This window comes from Ctenocephalides felis, unplaced genomic scaffold (genome assembly GCF_003426905.1).
Source record: "Ctenocephalides felis isolate EL2017-DRISC unplaced genomic scaffold, ASM342690v1 CF-g0.4_SCAFFOLD_01604, whole genome shotgun sequence".
In the NCBI taxonomy this organism is placed as follows: Eukaryota; Metazoa; Arthropoda; class Insecta; order Siphonaptera; family Pulicidae; genus Ctenocephalides; species Ctenocephalides felis.
Genome location: NW_020537758.1, coordinates 58462129 through 58479070, shown reverse-complemented (window position 1 = coordinate 58479070; position 16942 = coordinate 58462129). Strand labels below are relative to the sequence as shown.

General features: G+C 27.6%; 1 protein-coding gene across 1 annotated transcript; it reads right to left on the bottom strand.

Moving 5' to 3' along the window:
• Nucleotide 1: 1 nt before the first annotated feature.
• Nucleotides 2-3399, bottom strand: LOC113373981 (multiple inositol polyphosphate phosphatase 1-like). Its single transcript, XM_026614243.1, has 9 exons — nucleotides 3207-3399; nucleotides 3024-3149; nucleotides 1832-2010; nucleotides 1629-1754; nucleotides 1319-1472; nucleotides 1054-1154; nucleotides 814-923; nucleotides 567-746; nucleotides 2-350 (listed from the first exon to the last, which is right to left on the bottom strand). The coding sequence occupies exons 1-9, from the start codon at nucleotides 3397-3399 to the stop codon at nucleotides 122-124; spliced, it is 1398 nt and encodes a 465-aa protein (XP_026470028.1). The 3' UTR covers nucleotides 2-121.
• Between the last annotated feature and the right edge of the window lie 13543 nt (nucleotides 3400-16942).

Sequence of the window (16942 nt, the reverse complement as noted above, 5' to 3'; positions counted from 1 at the left end):
ATTATCTGAAAAACATTTATAACATTTTTGAGTAGCAGTATAACAGTTTAATATTATACTGTTGGTTGTTTATATAAAAAAGTTGGTTTGTTCATATACAAAAGTATCATCCTACTATTCTTTATGAAAAACATTTATACAATTTTTCAAGTAACCATTTAATATTATAAGCACAACTTTTGGTTGTTATACTGCACATATCAGCAAAATCACAAAAATCTTGATTTGTTCTCTGAATTTCAATGAACTTATCTAATGGACATAAGAAATTGTTAGATGAACATTCAGGAATCTTCATTGGCTGTTCTTGATGTAACAGGAGTATGTAAGGATTTTTAGAGTTATCACAACTGAAATATAAAAAAAATTATTCAAGTATAGAAATTTCAGACTAGTATGATAATAATTCATAAAACCTTACCTATGCATAAAACTAATAAATAACATACATTGTTAATTTAAAATGTTTTCTTTTTATTCAATTATCTTTTAATTGAATTGAGCTTCTTCTGCATGAATAAAAAAATATTTTGAAGATGTTACTAATTTATTGAAACAAACATTACCTATATTTAACAAAACCTATATTGGATCCAAATGCATCGATCTTGCTTACTCTCCATTGTCTATCAGGTTTTATTTCATGGGTTAAATGTTCGGCATCTTTATACAAACCCAAGTGAGCAATTAATTTTAGTATTGTTCCAGAATGCGTGAAATAAAAAACTGATTGCGGTATTCCAACACTACAATAATATAAATAAAGACAATAGATAATTGATTCTTAATATGGATTGTAGAATATAATCTTACTCAAATAAATGAAGCATATCTCTTATCATAACACAAGCTTGTTCATGCGTTAAGTTGAAACCGTATCCATCAATCCAATAATATTCCAAATCTTCTGCATATTCCAAAACCTATTAAAAAGTTTATGTAGAAGGTAATATAAAAATCAGAAATAACATGAGAACACAATATGTTGAATTTTCTAATTTAAGCTTTCAATGTAAAAATTTATAATTTGATTCTTGTAGATATAAAATATACCTCGAATTCAGAAATTGTGAATACTGAACACCAAGCACCTTTTCTGTCATCATTCCAAGCAGTTTCAAAGGCGCAATAGGAGTACATGTAGAAAATATCTTCTATACAAGAATACATTAAAGTATTTTAATGAACAAATTAAATAGATGTATATAAAAACCAGAAAACTAAAGATTTTTTTGTAAAAAAGGAGTAAGCAATGATCAATAAAGACCAAATTTATTGAAATATATTTGATTATATAAGTATTTATTGAAATACTTACCAAACTCTAAATAATTTACTGGCAAACCAAGTCTCTCAGTAACGGTTCTTATTAAATTCTTCACAAGATCACTTTTTTCAAATTTATTTCTTTCTTTCACACTTTCTGGATTTTTGTCAATATCGAATTTCCATTTATTACAGCGTTTGTAAAACTAGAAAAAGACGAAGTCTAAAACAAATATGCAAAAACATAAATGAATTTGAATAATCTTTGATTTATTGACTTAAATTTAATTTATAAATAATACAATATATATATATATATATATATATATATATATATATATATAAAACAAAATAGTAATTACCCTTAATATGGGATCTTTAGATAAAGGGCTGGGATACCATACTTGACTGCTGTTAAATAATCCAAAGATGCCTTTAGCAAACCATTGCGCACTTTGTTCTGTCCTTTGACTTTTAGTATATTTAAACTGCAAAAAAAATTAATATAAATTTAGATGTGAAACTATGATGAATATATGTAGTAATAGCAATTGTAGGTAATTACCATATATGATGAATTTGAAAATGATGCAGGAAATAGCTCAGGAAGTCGCTGTCGCATTCTATTAGATAGTTCCATTAACTCTTTTTGCCCTTCTTTTGTAAGAAATTTTTCATTTCCTAGTAAATCACTAGGTGCTTTCCATTGCTGGAGATTCTTTGAATTTTCGAAACATAATGTTGCTAAAAATGTAGGACTCTTATCTTAATTTGAATAAAAAAACACTGCATGAAGAATTACTATGAATATAAGTATCAATACTGTGTTAACTATAATAATTTACCCTTGAACACATTCAGATCATTATATACATACATACATATATATATATATACACACACATATATATATATATATATATATATATATATATATATATATATTATATAGATATTTACATGGTTTCGTATTAACAAAATTATCCACTTGGAAGAGAGAGCAAGATCATAAAAAAAAAAATTGAATGAGAGGTTGCTGATAATGAGAAAGTTCTTGATCAATAATTAATGAAAGTTAATGAAAAAATAGAAAAAAGGCAATGATAAATAATAAAGAAATTGTGTCACACTTTTATAGTGCAAGTCCTCATACAACTTTGTAAAAAACTAATTCAATTTAACTAGCAACTAAAATATTCACTAATAATGATAAAGCAAAACCATAAGAATAAGTGGCTTATAAATCAGCTTTTAAACTAATCATGAGTCAAAAATAAATTATGTTTATTTTTTTGTAAAATACTGAGCTTTACTTTAGATTATAAAACATAAAATAATTTTTTCCCAACCTATCTATGATAAATTTCATAACTTCCTACTGATATAAATGTGTAAATAAAATAATTTTAAGATTTAATTTGAAGCAAAAATTAAATGGTTAAAGGTAAATCATTTGGCTTTATTGATGGTTATTGATAAATTTCAGTCATTGTCTAAAGTGTCATTGAGCAACTAATAAAATTAATATATTGTAAATACACAAACTAATATACATTATTGTTAATGCATGTAATATAATGAAACACAAACAAAAGTAAGAAAACTGTAAGTTCAATTGCTTGCTACAGAACTAGTGCACTTAAATTTCAATTAAAATAAATGTACATACACACATACATTATAAGAACTTTACCTTTCTGTTATATTAATACATAATTGATAAATTGAAAATGTATGTGTTAAATTCTGATTCTTACATTTCGAAAGATTCTCCAGAAACTTTTGTTGAATTTGAGTCAAGCGATCTAAAGCTCTGATGTATTTCCCACCGGGATTTCTAGTTCCATGTCTAATGACCATCCAAATTTGTCGTGGTGTACATCCTATTAGATAATTTTATTTTATTTTAATCGAAAAGTAATGACATTGAGAGTACATACCTGGAAATGTCAATTTGGAAACATTTTTATTTTCAACAAATCTATATGGTGTTTTAGTAGCTAAATGAAAATGAAAATTTTCATTTTTAACATCATTACAGTTATTGTTGCACCAGGTAAATGGAATTATAATGGATAAACAAATAAAATAATTATATTCATCGTGCGTTTTTAACATTGTTGTTGGGCACATGTTGCTTATCTGTCAAACGTCAGAAGAAGCAAAACGTCAGTTCTGAAAATAGCAGAGATGTTTCGTATATTGAAGTCTAGATGCCACCAATTTCACACCGAAGTTGCAATTTAACAAATTTCATGCATTTAATAAATGCAATGTAACGATTACAATATCAGCTAATAATTTCACACTGAAGTTGCAATTTAACAATTGAAATTATTAACTTTCCGCAGGGTAAGTTATAGTATGGTTCCTTATCTATGGTTATAGTAATCGCAAAAAATCGAAAATGAAAATTTTTATATTTCTTAACGTTTCAGAGGTTTCTAAACATTTGGGCATACTTAGGATGTATGCGTGTGTGTGTGTGCGGATACAAATTTTTGTCGATCATTTCGAGAACACGGTTTAAGCGATTTCAATTATTCAAACAACATTCGATTCCTTGCCAAAAGTTGCCAAAAAGTGCCAAAAACGGTAACTCAGTTTTTAAGAGAACGGATCGTCCGATTTTAGTAATTCAAAAAACATTTTACTTGTATTGACAAGATGAAGAACTGATTAGATTAGAAAAGTAAAAAAAAGTCATTTGGCGGTCAAAAATTCATTCATTTTATGGAGATTTTAATAATACGTATGAATTTTGTTTACATTTCTATGGGTTCCGTAATATAGTTTGCCCGTTAGACGGTGAGGCGGCAATTACGCGCTTCAATATCCCCTTTCCATGCAGCTAAATAAGCAGTACGATTGCTTTTAACAAAAGTTCAAAATTTCCAAAATATTTCAAAATAAAGAAAACATTTTTTTAACTTAACGTGATTTTAAGCTTAAATCATTTTTATGAGCCGAGATAGACAATATATATATATATATATATATATATATATATATATATATATATACATAGCTGGGCACCGTTAATCAAATAGTTAACTTCGTTAATCGTTAATCCGCTACAAAAAAAGTTAACTTCGTTAAACGTTAAAGCGTTACATTTCGGAAAAATTAACGCAAGTTAACGTTAATCGTTAATCCGTTAATATGTGTAAAATTACATTTTTATATCGTTGCGTTAGTGAACTTAAAAAACTTATTAACTTCCCGTAGGGCAAGTTATAGTAATCGCAAAAAAATCGAAAATGAAAATTTTTATATATCTTTACGTTTCAAAGGTTCCTGAACATTTTGGCATACCTTAGAAAAAATGGATGTATGTGTGTGTGTGTGTGTGTGTGTGTGTTGGTATGTATGTATGTATGTACGTGTGTGTATGTATGTGCGGATACAAATTTTCGTCGACGATTTCGTGCTGATTAGTTTTTGGCGAAGGCAGGTCTAGCCGTTCCAAAGATACGGGACAAAAAGTGCCGAAAACGGTAACTCAGTTTTTAAGAGAACGGAGCGTCCGATTTGAATAATTCAAAAAACATTTCACTTGTATTGACAAGATGAGGAATCGATAAAATTTTCATGATGGTAGGTCTAGCGGTTTCGGAGATATGGAGAAAAAAGTAAAAAAATGAGCCATTTGGCGGTCAAAAATGATCATTAGACATATGCACATCAAATTATCAGATATTTTATAGACATTTTAACAATAAGTATACAGTTTGTTAACATTCCTATGGGTTGCGTACCAATGCTTATGCGTTAGACAGCGACGCGGCGCTTACGCGCTTTATATTTTGTCTCTATGCAGTCCTAAAGCAGTAAAATTGCTTTGAAAAAAGTTCAGATCTTCGAAAATATGTCAAAATAAAGAAACATTTTTTTTCAAAAAAAAAATAATTTTTTGTCCAATATTTTATAGTTTCTCAAAAATCTTATTTTTTCGAAGTAATTTTTTTTCAAAAATGTTAATCGTTTTTAAAAAAAATAATAATTTTAGGTACGGAAAGTACCAGCAATTTGCCTTAAGGCACAACGCCTTAATTGCCTTTAAACGCCTTTTAACGCCTTTAAAGAGTTTGTAGCTCTTTGGTTTTTCTATAGACTGAGTGACAGAATTGAAAAAGTCTTCCTTCTCGTCATCATCGTTGTTACTCGCATTGCTCCCTCCGCCACTTAAACTATCTCTGTCCTTCGAATTTTTCGCTACTTCTTGCCATAAGGCATCTTCTACCTTTTTTTCCGTGCATTTTCTTACTGCTTTCCTCTCTACTGCTGTCATACGTTTCCAGCCACATTAACCGAAACTTTGGGTGAAATGCCGCGGCAAGTTGGCACTGTTCATCATACAGGTAGTAGTCCAAATCTTTTCTCTGTGCCGTTTAATAAGGCATTGGCTAAAGCCTATGGCTAAAGCTGTGCCGTGCGGTAAATAGTAGGCATTGGATTAACGATTAACGGACTTCTCGCATTTTAACGGAAGTAACGTGTCCGTTAACATTTTTAAAAGTTAACTTAAAAGTTAATCCGTTAATCAAAATGTTAACTTCGTTAATTAACGATTAACGGATTAACGAGTTAATGCCCAGCTATGTATATATATATAATATATATATATATATACTAGCTGACCCGGCAAACGTTGGTAGATATTTTACAAAATAATTACATTTTTAACTAATGCCAAAAAACTACCAACGGAAGAAAATACTTTTATTATGGATTTTCAAAGATTACCGTTTTCGAATCAAGGTTATAGCTGGTTATACATCTTTTTTCCTCTACTTTCAAATATTGTTTAAATTTTCGAAGAATCAGTTATTCTTCGATAACTGGGAAAATGTTATTCGACAAAATGTCCATTTGATCGATGCTAAATTTAGGTTCTGAATTTAAATAATATAACCTAGAAAATGTTTTATAAATACCAATGAGTATATAATTATACAAATGAGATCTTCTCGAGCACCGTGTTTAAAAAAAAAATATGTTCAGCAAAAAAAGAGTGCTACAACACCAAAAAATACATTTTCATACTAACATTTCAAAAAAGTTGATATTTTGAGTTTCTAGTAACACTTGCGGCCCGCTTACTAACGTTTTTGTATATAAATAAAACTACAAACAAAACTACTTACTACAATTCAATCATAATTAAATAATATTCACGTAAAACATCATATTAAACGTAATTAAACATCATCTGTCAAAAAACGTTTGACATTACACGTATTAGCCACCGTCCATTTTTTCATTTAAATTGCCCTTCTACAAAAAATTTCAAATTAGAAATGTAAAGTTTCTACGCGATTTATCTCACCTTTCCGACCTTTTCTGGATTGGCACGAATTTTTCAAGACTTACCATGGCCAAATGAGTTTAGCCGTTTTCGAATTTTACTAAGACATTTGAAAGAGAGCTCTATTTTTATATATAAGATATATATATACATATATCTTATATATAAAATTCTTCTGTAACAGCGTATGAACGGTTAATCCTCCTAAACGATAATTCGGATTTTCATAAATTTTGCCGAAGTTTGTTAAGGGATTTTCTAGGATTTTTTGATTCATAGAAATATAGTTAGATTGTAGAAATAAATGGAAAAAATTACAGAAAAACGCTTATCATTGTTTGACGTTGAAAATATTTGAAACATAGTTTGACATTAAAAACAAATGAAGACTGTCATTTACCAAACATTTCCATTCAGTTATAGCCTAAGGCAATATTAAAATATAATATATTATGAATAAGAAAAACATAATGTCTACATTATTTTTGCCGAAAAGTGGCTGAGATGTGCCAAAAATTAAAATAATATAATAAGACAGAGTCAACATGCGTCTGACAAGTGATGCAGTCTGCGCATGCGTCTCACGGTTGTGAAATGACAGTTCAATATAATTACATACCCTATATTCATAGATGAACAAGTATAAAAGCCTATATTAAAATTCAGTTTGACACATTATTATGTTTTAACTAAACGTTAAAGAAAAATTAAATGTGTTGTTTGCTAATATCTTCAGAAATATACATTTTAACGAGAATAATGAAATGATCAAAATTATATAAATTGAAATCTTAATAAATCGCTGTTTTATAGTGTTCTAGGAGCCATATTATGCTATATATGAAAATGGTTAATGGTTATGGTAATGTTTTATAGTTCTCAAAATAGGCTTTAAAATGAGTATTTCTGCGTGTAACATAAGTGAGCTATCATGCAAATAAGAGATGCATACAATGTTTTTAGTTCAAATTGTTCATGAGCGCCATTTTCACCAAAATTAAAATCAATCATATTCCATCTAGAATTAACTTGGTTTAAGAGATCTTGATGGATTCTAGAAAATGCCATAACTTTAGTACAAACGATTATCCAATAACTCATGATTTCATGAAAAAAAATCATTAAAAAAACATCCAATTTCTCATTGTTATATCTCTGAAATTCAGGGTCTTTTTCTGACTAATTATTGATTTTTATTATTTTTTTGTTACACAAATATTGATAGAGTTATGATAGTTAAAGAGTGCGCGGCTGTCCAACCAAATTGTCACGATACAATTTGGAAACTAAAAGAAAACCTTTTTCAGAAAATATCTTTTTTAAAAAATAAGTAAATCTGCCTAAAAATGGTAAGGAAATAATACCTTTATAATGATTTAGAAAAGATGAAGAGTTTATTAAACTAGTATCAATGGGTAACGAAAGGTTATTATTATTAATGTTAATTTTATTATTATTTAAATACTGCATACGGTTTTTTATAATAATATTAACTAATTTTAACGGATATGAATTGTCTACAAGAATTTCGCGGATTAAATCTAAATTTTGTTCCAAAAGATGTAATCACTTAAAAGAATAGCTCTATCAATTAATGAAATAATAATAGAAATTTTGATTGAATGGGAATGAAAGGAAAAATAGTTAATGTAACGACCGGACCAAGTTGGCTTTGATACCAGTTTGTATAAATTTTGTTATTATTAAATCTAATAATTTTAATATCTAAAAAGCTAATAGAATTGTCAACCTCTTGTTCACAAGTGAACTGCAAATGTTTACTGAAAGAGTTAAAACAATTCAATGTATGGTTCATATAATTATTATCTAAACATAAAAGAATGTTATCAACAGATCTAAAATATATGAAGGGTTGAACAGGAAGTTTAGGCAAAACAGAATTTTTTAGAAGTTGTAAAGTCAAATCAGCCAGAGGGCGACTAACACTAGAGCCCATTGGCAAACCAAAAATCTGTGAATAAAATTTATAATATAAAACAGAAATAAGTATTACTAAAAATGAATTTTAAAATGTATTTGAACCAAAATAAGTTTATAGAAGTATGGGGTTGGATATCATTCCAACGATCTGAGATAGCATCTAACGCTAAGTCCCAAGAAACATTAATAAAAAGCGATATGACATCAAAACTGACAAAAGAAAAATCAGGAGGAATTTGTAAATTATTTGGACGTTTAACTAAATTGAAAGAATTGGAAACATTAAATTCCGACAAAATGGTGACCTTAGAAAGAATAGTGCTAATGTGATTGGCAAGTTTACTTAAAGGAGTGTTAATATCAGAAACAATGGGTCTTATAGGTAAATCTGGTTTATGAACTTTAGGAAGACAGTATAATTTAGGAAAATTAGGATGAAAAACTTTAAGGGAATATCCTAATGATTTAGTAATTTGTTTTTGTCAATTAAATTATTAATAAGTTTTGTGTCTATCTATTGAGGTGATCTGTGGGATCGTTGGCCAATTCGCTATAAAAAACTTCATCCTTCAATAAGTTATATGTTTTTGAAAGATAATCTTCCTTATTAAGAACAACAGTGAGATTACCCTTGTCTGCTGTCGTCACAATAATATCAGGATTGTCCTTCAAAAATCTTTTACATAAATTCAAATCTCTTAAAACTTCAAAATTCATATGAATGAAATTTTTATTTAAATTTTTCTTTATGAAAGATAGAAGGTTCTTACAGCAAACGGATCTAAATTTAGATTCTTTTTCAACATCCTTCAACTTTAAAATACCATTCTCTAAATTACTGATAATTTTTATAAATTTTTTTCGACTTGTGGCTGAAAAACCTTATCATATAATGTTTCAAAGTCGAAATAAACAATATCAAGATATATATATATATATATATATATATATATATATATATATATATATATACCCTAGTAGAAACGAATCGTGGCGCAATAGTTTACCAATATTGCGATAATATTATTCTGTTAACATTTTCCCATATAAAGCCAATATTAAAATCAATATAGGCTTCATGTAAAACCAATAATAATAAACAATATTAAAATCCCATTCAAAACTAATATAAGCTTGATATTGAAAACTAATATAAGATTAACATAAATAAGCAATATTTACCCTACATAAAAGACCAATATAAGCTCAATATAAATAAACAATGTTTACCCCAAATTCAAAATTATCATTTAACCCACATTTAAATATATATCTTAATATATAGAAATTTAGGGTCACAGGCGTTGACAACTATGAACGCCTAAAATACTGAACCGATTTAAAATTTGTTTTGCTCACCGTGTACATATGGATCCCATTTAGGACATAGGGTATATTAAAAATCTCAATTATTAGCCGAAATTTTATATTATTTAACTAGCCGGCCCGACAGACTTCGTCTTGTCAAAAAAAATTGTAATGTGGCGGTGTTTTGTGCCTACTTTTTTTCTATTCTTTGCAAAAAATTATACTGAACAGAACCGTCACCCTGGTAATAATTCGGTGTGAATTAAGAATAATTAAATAAAACACTATAAGCATTTAAGAGTAAGTAATTTTAATAATGTAAATCATAATTCAAAAATCAGTTCAACTACATATGGGTATTGTAGTGCTTTGTGATAAACGATTTTTTGTTTGATTACCTGGCGCATAGACAAACAAATCTGATGGTTTTCCAATACGGGAACAAACAACATACAATTTTCCATGTGAGAAACATGGGTTTTCTAAATTAATACCACAAACACTTAATGATACCATAAACGCACTGGAAACGCATTGGGATGCATGGTGCGAGAACATCTTCTGCTTTATACTATCCTTTGAATATAGTTGGTCGATATTTCGCAATATTATAATTGCCGATCCAACCTTTAATTGAAGATTGTGAGGTGACAATCCTAGCAAATCCCGCGAGTTTAAAAACTCCGGTAGATCGTCTTGGTTAGTTGCCGAATCAACTGATTCGCCTGTAATTTGTTCTTGAATTTTTAAATTTAATTAATTTACATCAATGTTTTTGGCTGCCAATATTGCTTGATTAATAGAAAGATATATCTATGTTTATATAAATATATTCAAAATTAGATTATCAAAAACTACACAAAATGTCATGACATAGATCATTGTTTTTTTTTACAAATTGCGTTGCCTACTCGATTAAAGAAAAAAAGGACTGTTTTTAGGGTTTTCCCGGCAATTATTCGGTTTTTTCTCGCCGTAACAACCATCCTTGGACTTCAACGAACATTTTAAAAAACGAATTGGCCAAATTGGTCCAGGCGTTGTTGAGTTATGCGCTTACCAACACATTTTGCGATCCATTTTTATATATAAGATAAAAAAAAATTTGACATTTTACCATTGTTTGAGTTCTGTCGAGAGTCTACCACTCAAGACTAAAAGATCATAGAGCAACGAATGCACAAACCATTCGATGCGTTTCTATAATTTTACGGTTGGTAACATGATAAACAAGCTTGCATGTGTAAAGTGAGGTTATTGATTATGTTTGTATTTATGTTTATTAATGATAAAAAAGCGTTAAGTGAGGTTATTGATGTTTATTAATGAAATCGTTTATGAAATCAAATTTGCTTGAAAATAATTCTGCTTATTGAAAGAAAAGTTTTAGCAGAGAATATTACGAATCATGGTATGTATGTTCATATATACCAAGAAAAAAAAAACAAGTAAGTATTGAAACATAGTAAGTGTTTGATAGTAAATTAAGCAGAAAACTACAATGAATAGAATGTGTTAATATTACAGCCTGCAACAGATTGTGTTAGCCCAAGATTTACGAAGGCAACAAATATGCTCTATATTAACACGAGCATCATTTATGGTAATGAACATGGCAATGAACTTTAGAAATGAAACAGAAGGCATGTGCTGCAAGGAAGTTTTAAATGAGAAGGAATTTTTATACAACAGATTCCTTCGATACCATCAGATTGCACGATACCATTTAAGAGCTTACAATTTCTGACACGATTGGCATTTGCGATGACTATCACCAAGGCTCAGGGACAAACAATGCCCGTGTTTGGACTTGAATTAGAAAATCAATGTTTTTTGCACAGGTAATTATATGCTGACCAAAGAAGATTTGGTCAAAAATATTGTTTATCAATTAGTTTTAAACTAGATTCATAACAGCATTCATTATTAAGAAATTTTAATTGCATGGGAATATCTGATACGGCTATATGGAATGTTAGATGTGAAAACGTTTAAATAATTGACATTAGAATAATGATTACATACATTAGTACTAAATTATTTATACATAGTAATAAATTATTTATACATAGTAATAAATTATTTATATTGTATATATTTTTTAAATATTGTGATATTTAATTTTAGGAAAATATTATGCAGTTAATTGTTTGTTTGCATAATGGTGTTTATGAAATATATTTATGTTGAAAGTAATATGAATGGTGTTTCAATTAGTTAATAGCAAATTTGCTTAGAATGTTATATATTATAATTATTTGTAATTATAACAAAAATTATTTAGAAGTGTATTTTGAATAATATTTAAATATATAATACACACACACACACACATATATATATATTTATATATATATATATATATATATATATATATATATACACCTAAGTCTGTTTTTACACGGTCTTTTTGTACACGGTTTTGATATAACACGGTTTGAAAATTGAATATTTTTAAATTTTTTACACGATTTTATTCCATTTAGCACGATTTGAAATTTTATGTACTTAAATTTTTTTGTCAAATTTAATTTTTGCGAAGTATGTTTATATCACAAAAAAGTATTTATGAAAGAAAAAAGTCTGAAACCATCGATAGTATCGATAGTTTGCGAACACTAGCTTAAAGATTTAAGTGAATTCCCCTTTAGCGCGTACAAACAATTTTTACTGATCAAATGTGAATAGCAAATGTGAATAGCACTAATTTAGGGGAATTATTATTAAAATAAACATGAATTCTTGTTCTTGAAAATTCTTGTTTTTCACTAATTTTAATAGGTTTTAGAGATTAGGAAAAAATCACCCATTTTTGTATAAGATCAATGTCTTTTTTTACACGTTTCTTTTTTCACACGGCTTCTTCTGGAACCAATCTCCGTGTAAAAACAGACTTAGGTGTATATATATAATTTAAATATCGCTGGTTAGAAATTGAAAAATAAAGATACTAATAGAAAATCTTTACAACCAACTTGAATCGAATACTTTTATAAGTAAAATTATCACTTGATTACTGATGATAAATTTTATAAATTTATGCTAAACTTTAATTTTTTTTTTAATATAAATTTTAAACAAGGGTATTGGATCCAGGTTAATTCATGTTGTTCAAATATAACCACTGCAAGGCGGCAAAATATTTTTGATGACAAAACAACGTTTGCCGGGTCAGCTAGTATATATATATATATAATAATGATCCTAATAATGGGTAGTACTGCAGGTCCTAGAGCAGGTCTGTGAGCTGAGTTAAACTTGAACTCGATTCAGAGAAGAAGTAGTACTATATATATATATATATATATATATATATATATATTTATATATATATATATATATATATATATATATTATATATAAAATTCTTCTGTAACAATGTAAGTTTCATTAATCCTTCTAAACTATAATTCGGATTTTCATGAATCTTCCTGAAGTTTGTTCGGGAAATTTTCTAGAATGTTTTGATTAATAGAAATATAGTTAGATTGTACAAATAAATGGAAAAAATTACAAAAAACCGCTTATCATTGTTTGCCCTTGAAAATATTTGAAGCTTAGTTTGACATTAAAAACAATTGAAGACTGTCATTTGCCAAACATTTCTATTCAATTATAGGCTAAGGCAATATTAAAATATAATATTTATTGTTATGAATAAGAAAATGTAATGTCTACATTATTATAGCCAAAAAGTAGCTGAGATAAGTCAAAAATTAAATTAATATAAGACGCAAATAATATAACATGCGTCTGACAGTCTGCGCATGCGTCTGACGCGCACGGCGAATCGTGTTCTCAACGTACGCGTGGTTCGTGGTTTGCTTTTGCTTGCAATAATTTTGTTTGCGCACATTGCGAACAGATTCGCCGTACGAATTCGTGCAAAGGAGACGAGCCATAAGTGATTGCGCTCAAAAATAATCAATTTGCAGTCGTTTTGCCTTACTATGCTAAGTCACAATACAAAAAAAATTATTTAGAAGTTTCATTGTGTCAAAAATTCATATGTTTGTCATTGGGTACGGAATATTTACTCAATGGAGCGCTTTCGGTCTGAACTTTTTTTACTGTTTTCCAATTCGTTTGGAATTTTGGAACTAGGTTCATCTTAATCTTCAGAAGTGAAAACAACTCCTTTACCACTTTTCGGGTGGAGGACATTTCTTTTCAGTGGTGTAATTTTACTTTTTTCAAAATAACGTTGGGTATCGATAAAAGAACTAATTATAAGAGAAAAATGTTTAATAATGTTTTTCAAAAAAGCAAATACTTTTCAAGTTACTGGCTACTGAAAATTTGTTTCTTTTTTGCGTTTTTCATCATTTTTTGCTAATATCTTCAAAAATATACATTTTAACAAAAATCATGTAATGAACAAAATTATATCAATTAAAATCTTAATAAATCGCTATTTTATAGTGTTTTAGGAACATTATTAGGCTAGATATGAAAATGGGTTTTTATAGTGCTTAAAATAAACCTTAAAATGAGTACTTCTGCGTATAAAATGAGTAAACTATCATGCAAATAAAAGACGCATATAATGTTTTTTTTTCAATTAAATCAAATAGTTTTTCAGTGCTATTTCTACCAAATTTAATAATAATCGTATTCTATCTAGAATTAACTTGGTTTAAGAGATCTTTCTGGATTCTAGAAAATACCACAACTTTAGTACAAACGATTTTCAAAAAACTCATGATTTCATGAAAATTCGAGGTATTTTTGACTAATTATTGTTGTTTATTATTTTTCCGTTACACAAATATTGATAGAAGTATTAATTAAGGAGTGCGCGGCGGTCCAACCAGAAGTCTTTCGAGCCCTTTAACCTTCGCCGTTTCACAATAAGAGAAGTTATGGTAAAAAATTTATGATAGAGAAAGTTGTAGCTCATTAATCACCTTAAAATAGTGTATTACAAGTTCTGATAAAATCAGAATTAAAAGAGTAATAATCCAATTAATGCGGTGGATGGTTGACGGAGTGCAAATTGTTTTCACTTCTGAACTTAAGATAAAGATTAGGCTATTTCCAAAATATCAAGTAAATTGAAGCACAGTAAAAAAATTCACAGAGCAAAATTTTGTTGATTGTAAGTTGAATAGAGCACATGTGAACAGGATTTGACAAATAATTCACTTCAAAATATAAACTTAAGCAATAATGTATATTGATTTAATGGAGAAAAAAAAAATTTAGATATTAAAACTACTAAAAGCCACTTAAATATAGTACGAAATTATAAAAATTATAGGCAACACTATTGAAGCAATTATTTTGGGTAAAAAAATAAAAGGTGATATTGCCCCTTTGCCGCGAATGCTATATATTAATTCTTTCTGAATTGGTTGTGCTTTTTAAAAGATTTCAATTTTCAACACGTATATCTTATGCTATGACCATAAATACAAAGGCAGGACGATCATTTTAGTGTGATAAAAATTGGAAAATCAATGTTTTAGTCGTGAAATAAACAAAAAATCATTCATTTATACATCCACATCTACAGGTATGGACTAAAAATACTATATAACCCTTGAATGCAATAAAATAAATTGAGCTATTGGAAATAAATTTGTTCTATAAATCGCAGTGTATAATTTTAATATACAATTTTATTGAACATTTTTAATATTTGTTAAATGAATGATTAAAGTGTTAACTGTGGGAATTGAGAACAATCATTTTATTTGAAACAGTTCGACATTCAGCATAACTCATATATTGGTGTATATAGTAATTCAAAAAAACAGTAATTATTATTATTTAACTAAGCAGTAAATATCAGTATAAAATATTGGAAAAATTGTAGACGTGGGTACAGAACAACGTCCGTCGGGTCAGCTAGTATATAGATATATATATAATATATATATATATATATATACATAGATATTATATCTATATATATATAAATCTCGTGTCACGATGTTGGTTCGCCATGGACGCCAAACTACTGGACGATTTTAAATTTATTGGATCATTGTGTGCATATATATCCAACTTAGGTTATAGAAAATTTTGAAAAGTAAATTTAAAATATAAATATATAATTTTTATAAATTTCTAAAAATTTTGACAGAAAATGGCCCAAAAAAAAACAAAACACTAAAATGACAAATGTCAAAATGTATGGAAAACTCGAGAAAAAAAAAATTATGATTTTTGAAAAAAAATTTGACAGTTCAAAAAAATTAATTCAAAAACATATACATATATAGATATACCCAGCATTTATATCCAAATTAGATGAAATGCTATATTCCAAATCACAATTTATAGTTTTAAATCTAATTAAAAGTCAATGTTATAAATTTGAATTAATGTTGACATGAAAATCGTCAAATGTCATTTGTCAATATTTATGAAAATAATTAATAAATAGATTTTACAGTTTATATTTATTTGATTAGTTACCAAATTATTCCGGATACCAAAACTTCATCAAACCCTTATAGATCAGAGATCACAGAAAAAAAAGCGACATATTGAATTTAAAATTAATCATAAAACAAAAATTGACATTTCAAAAAAAATGTTTAACGACTTCAATAAGAAACAAATAATTAATTATTCCAAGTTATATTGCCGAACAAATTATAGATACAACACAATATTGTAAATAAATATCATATATTAATTTTCGATCAAAAGGAAATATTTTGACATTTACAAATATACTGATATTGAAATATGAAATTGACATTCACTGTTTTTCAATTAAATGAAAATGTAAAAAATCAAATATTTATATAAAAAATGGTATATTCAGATAAAGATACTGATTTGTTAATTTAGACTGAAACCTGATTTATTCATTAATTTTAAAAAAAAAATGACCATAAACAAAATTAAATAAACAAAACACTGCATCATGCGTTCGAGTTAATTAACGAAGTGTAAAGAAATTGTGTAATCAAAAATAAAATATTATTATTATATGAGTTGAGATAAATTTTGATTGCCATCGCAAAAGTTAATCATACAGAAAATTGTAACCTCTTAAAGGAATAGTCCAAAATGAAGGTTATCATTGCAATCTGACAAAAAACAAATAGACCAAACTAAATATTATATATATTATATTAAATTTCGATCCAAAAGAAAATATTT

What these genes read in the sequence shown, in the direction of transcription:
- LOC113373981 (XM_026614243.1), bottom strand. Translation starts at nt 3,399, where the DNA reads ATGTGCCCAACAACAATGTTAAAAACGCACGATGAATATAATTATTTT. An exon ending in TCTGGAGAATCTTTCGAAAT is followed by an intron (nt 2,011 to 3,023) that starts GTAAGAATCAGA and finishes CTACATTTTTAG; the next exon opens with CAACATTATGTTTCGAAAAT. An exon ending in ATAGGTTTTGTTAAATATAG is followed by an intron (nt 351 to 566) that starts GTAATGTTTGTT and finishes TTTATATTTCAG; the next exon opens with TTGTGATAACTCTAAAAATC.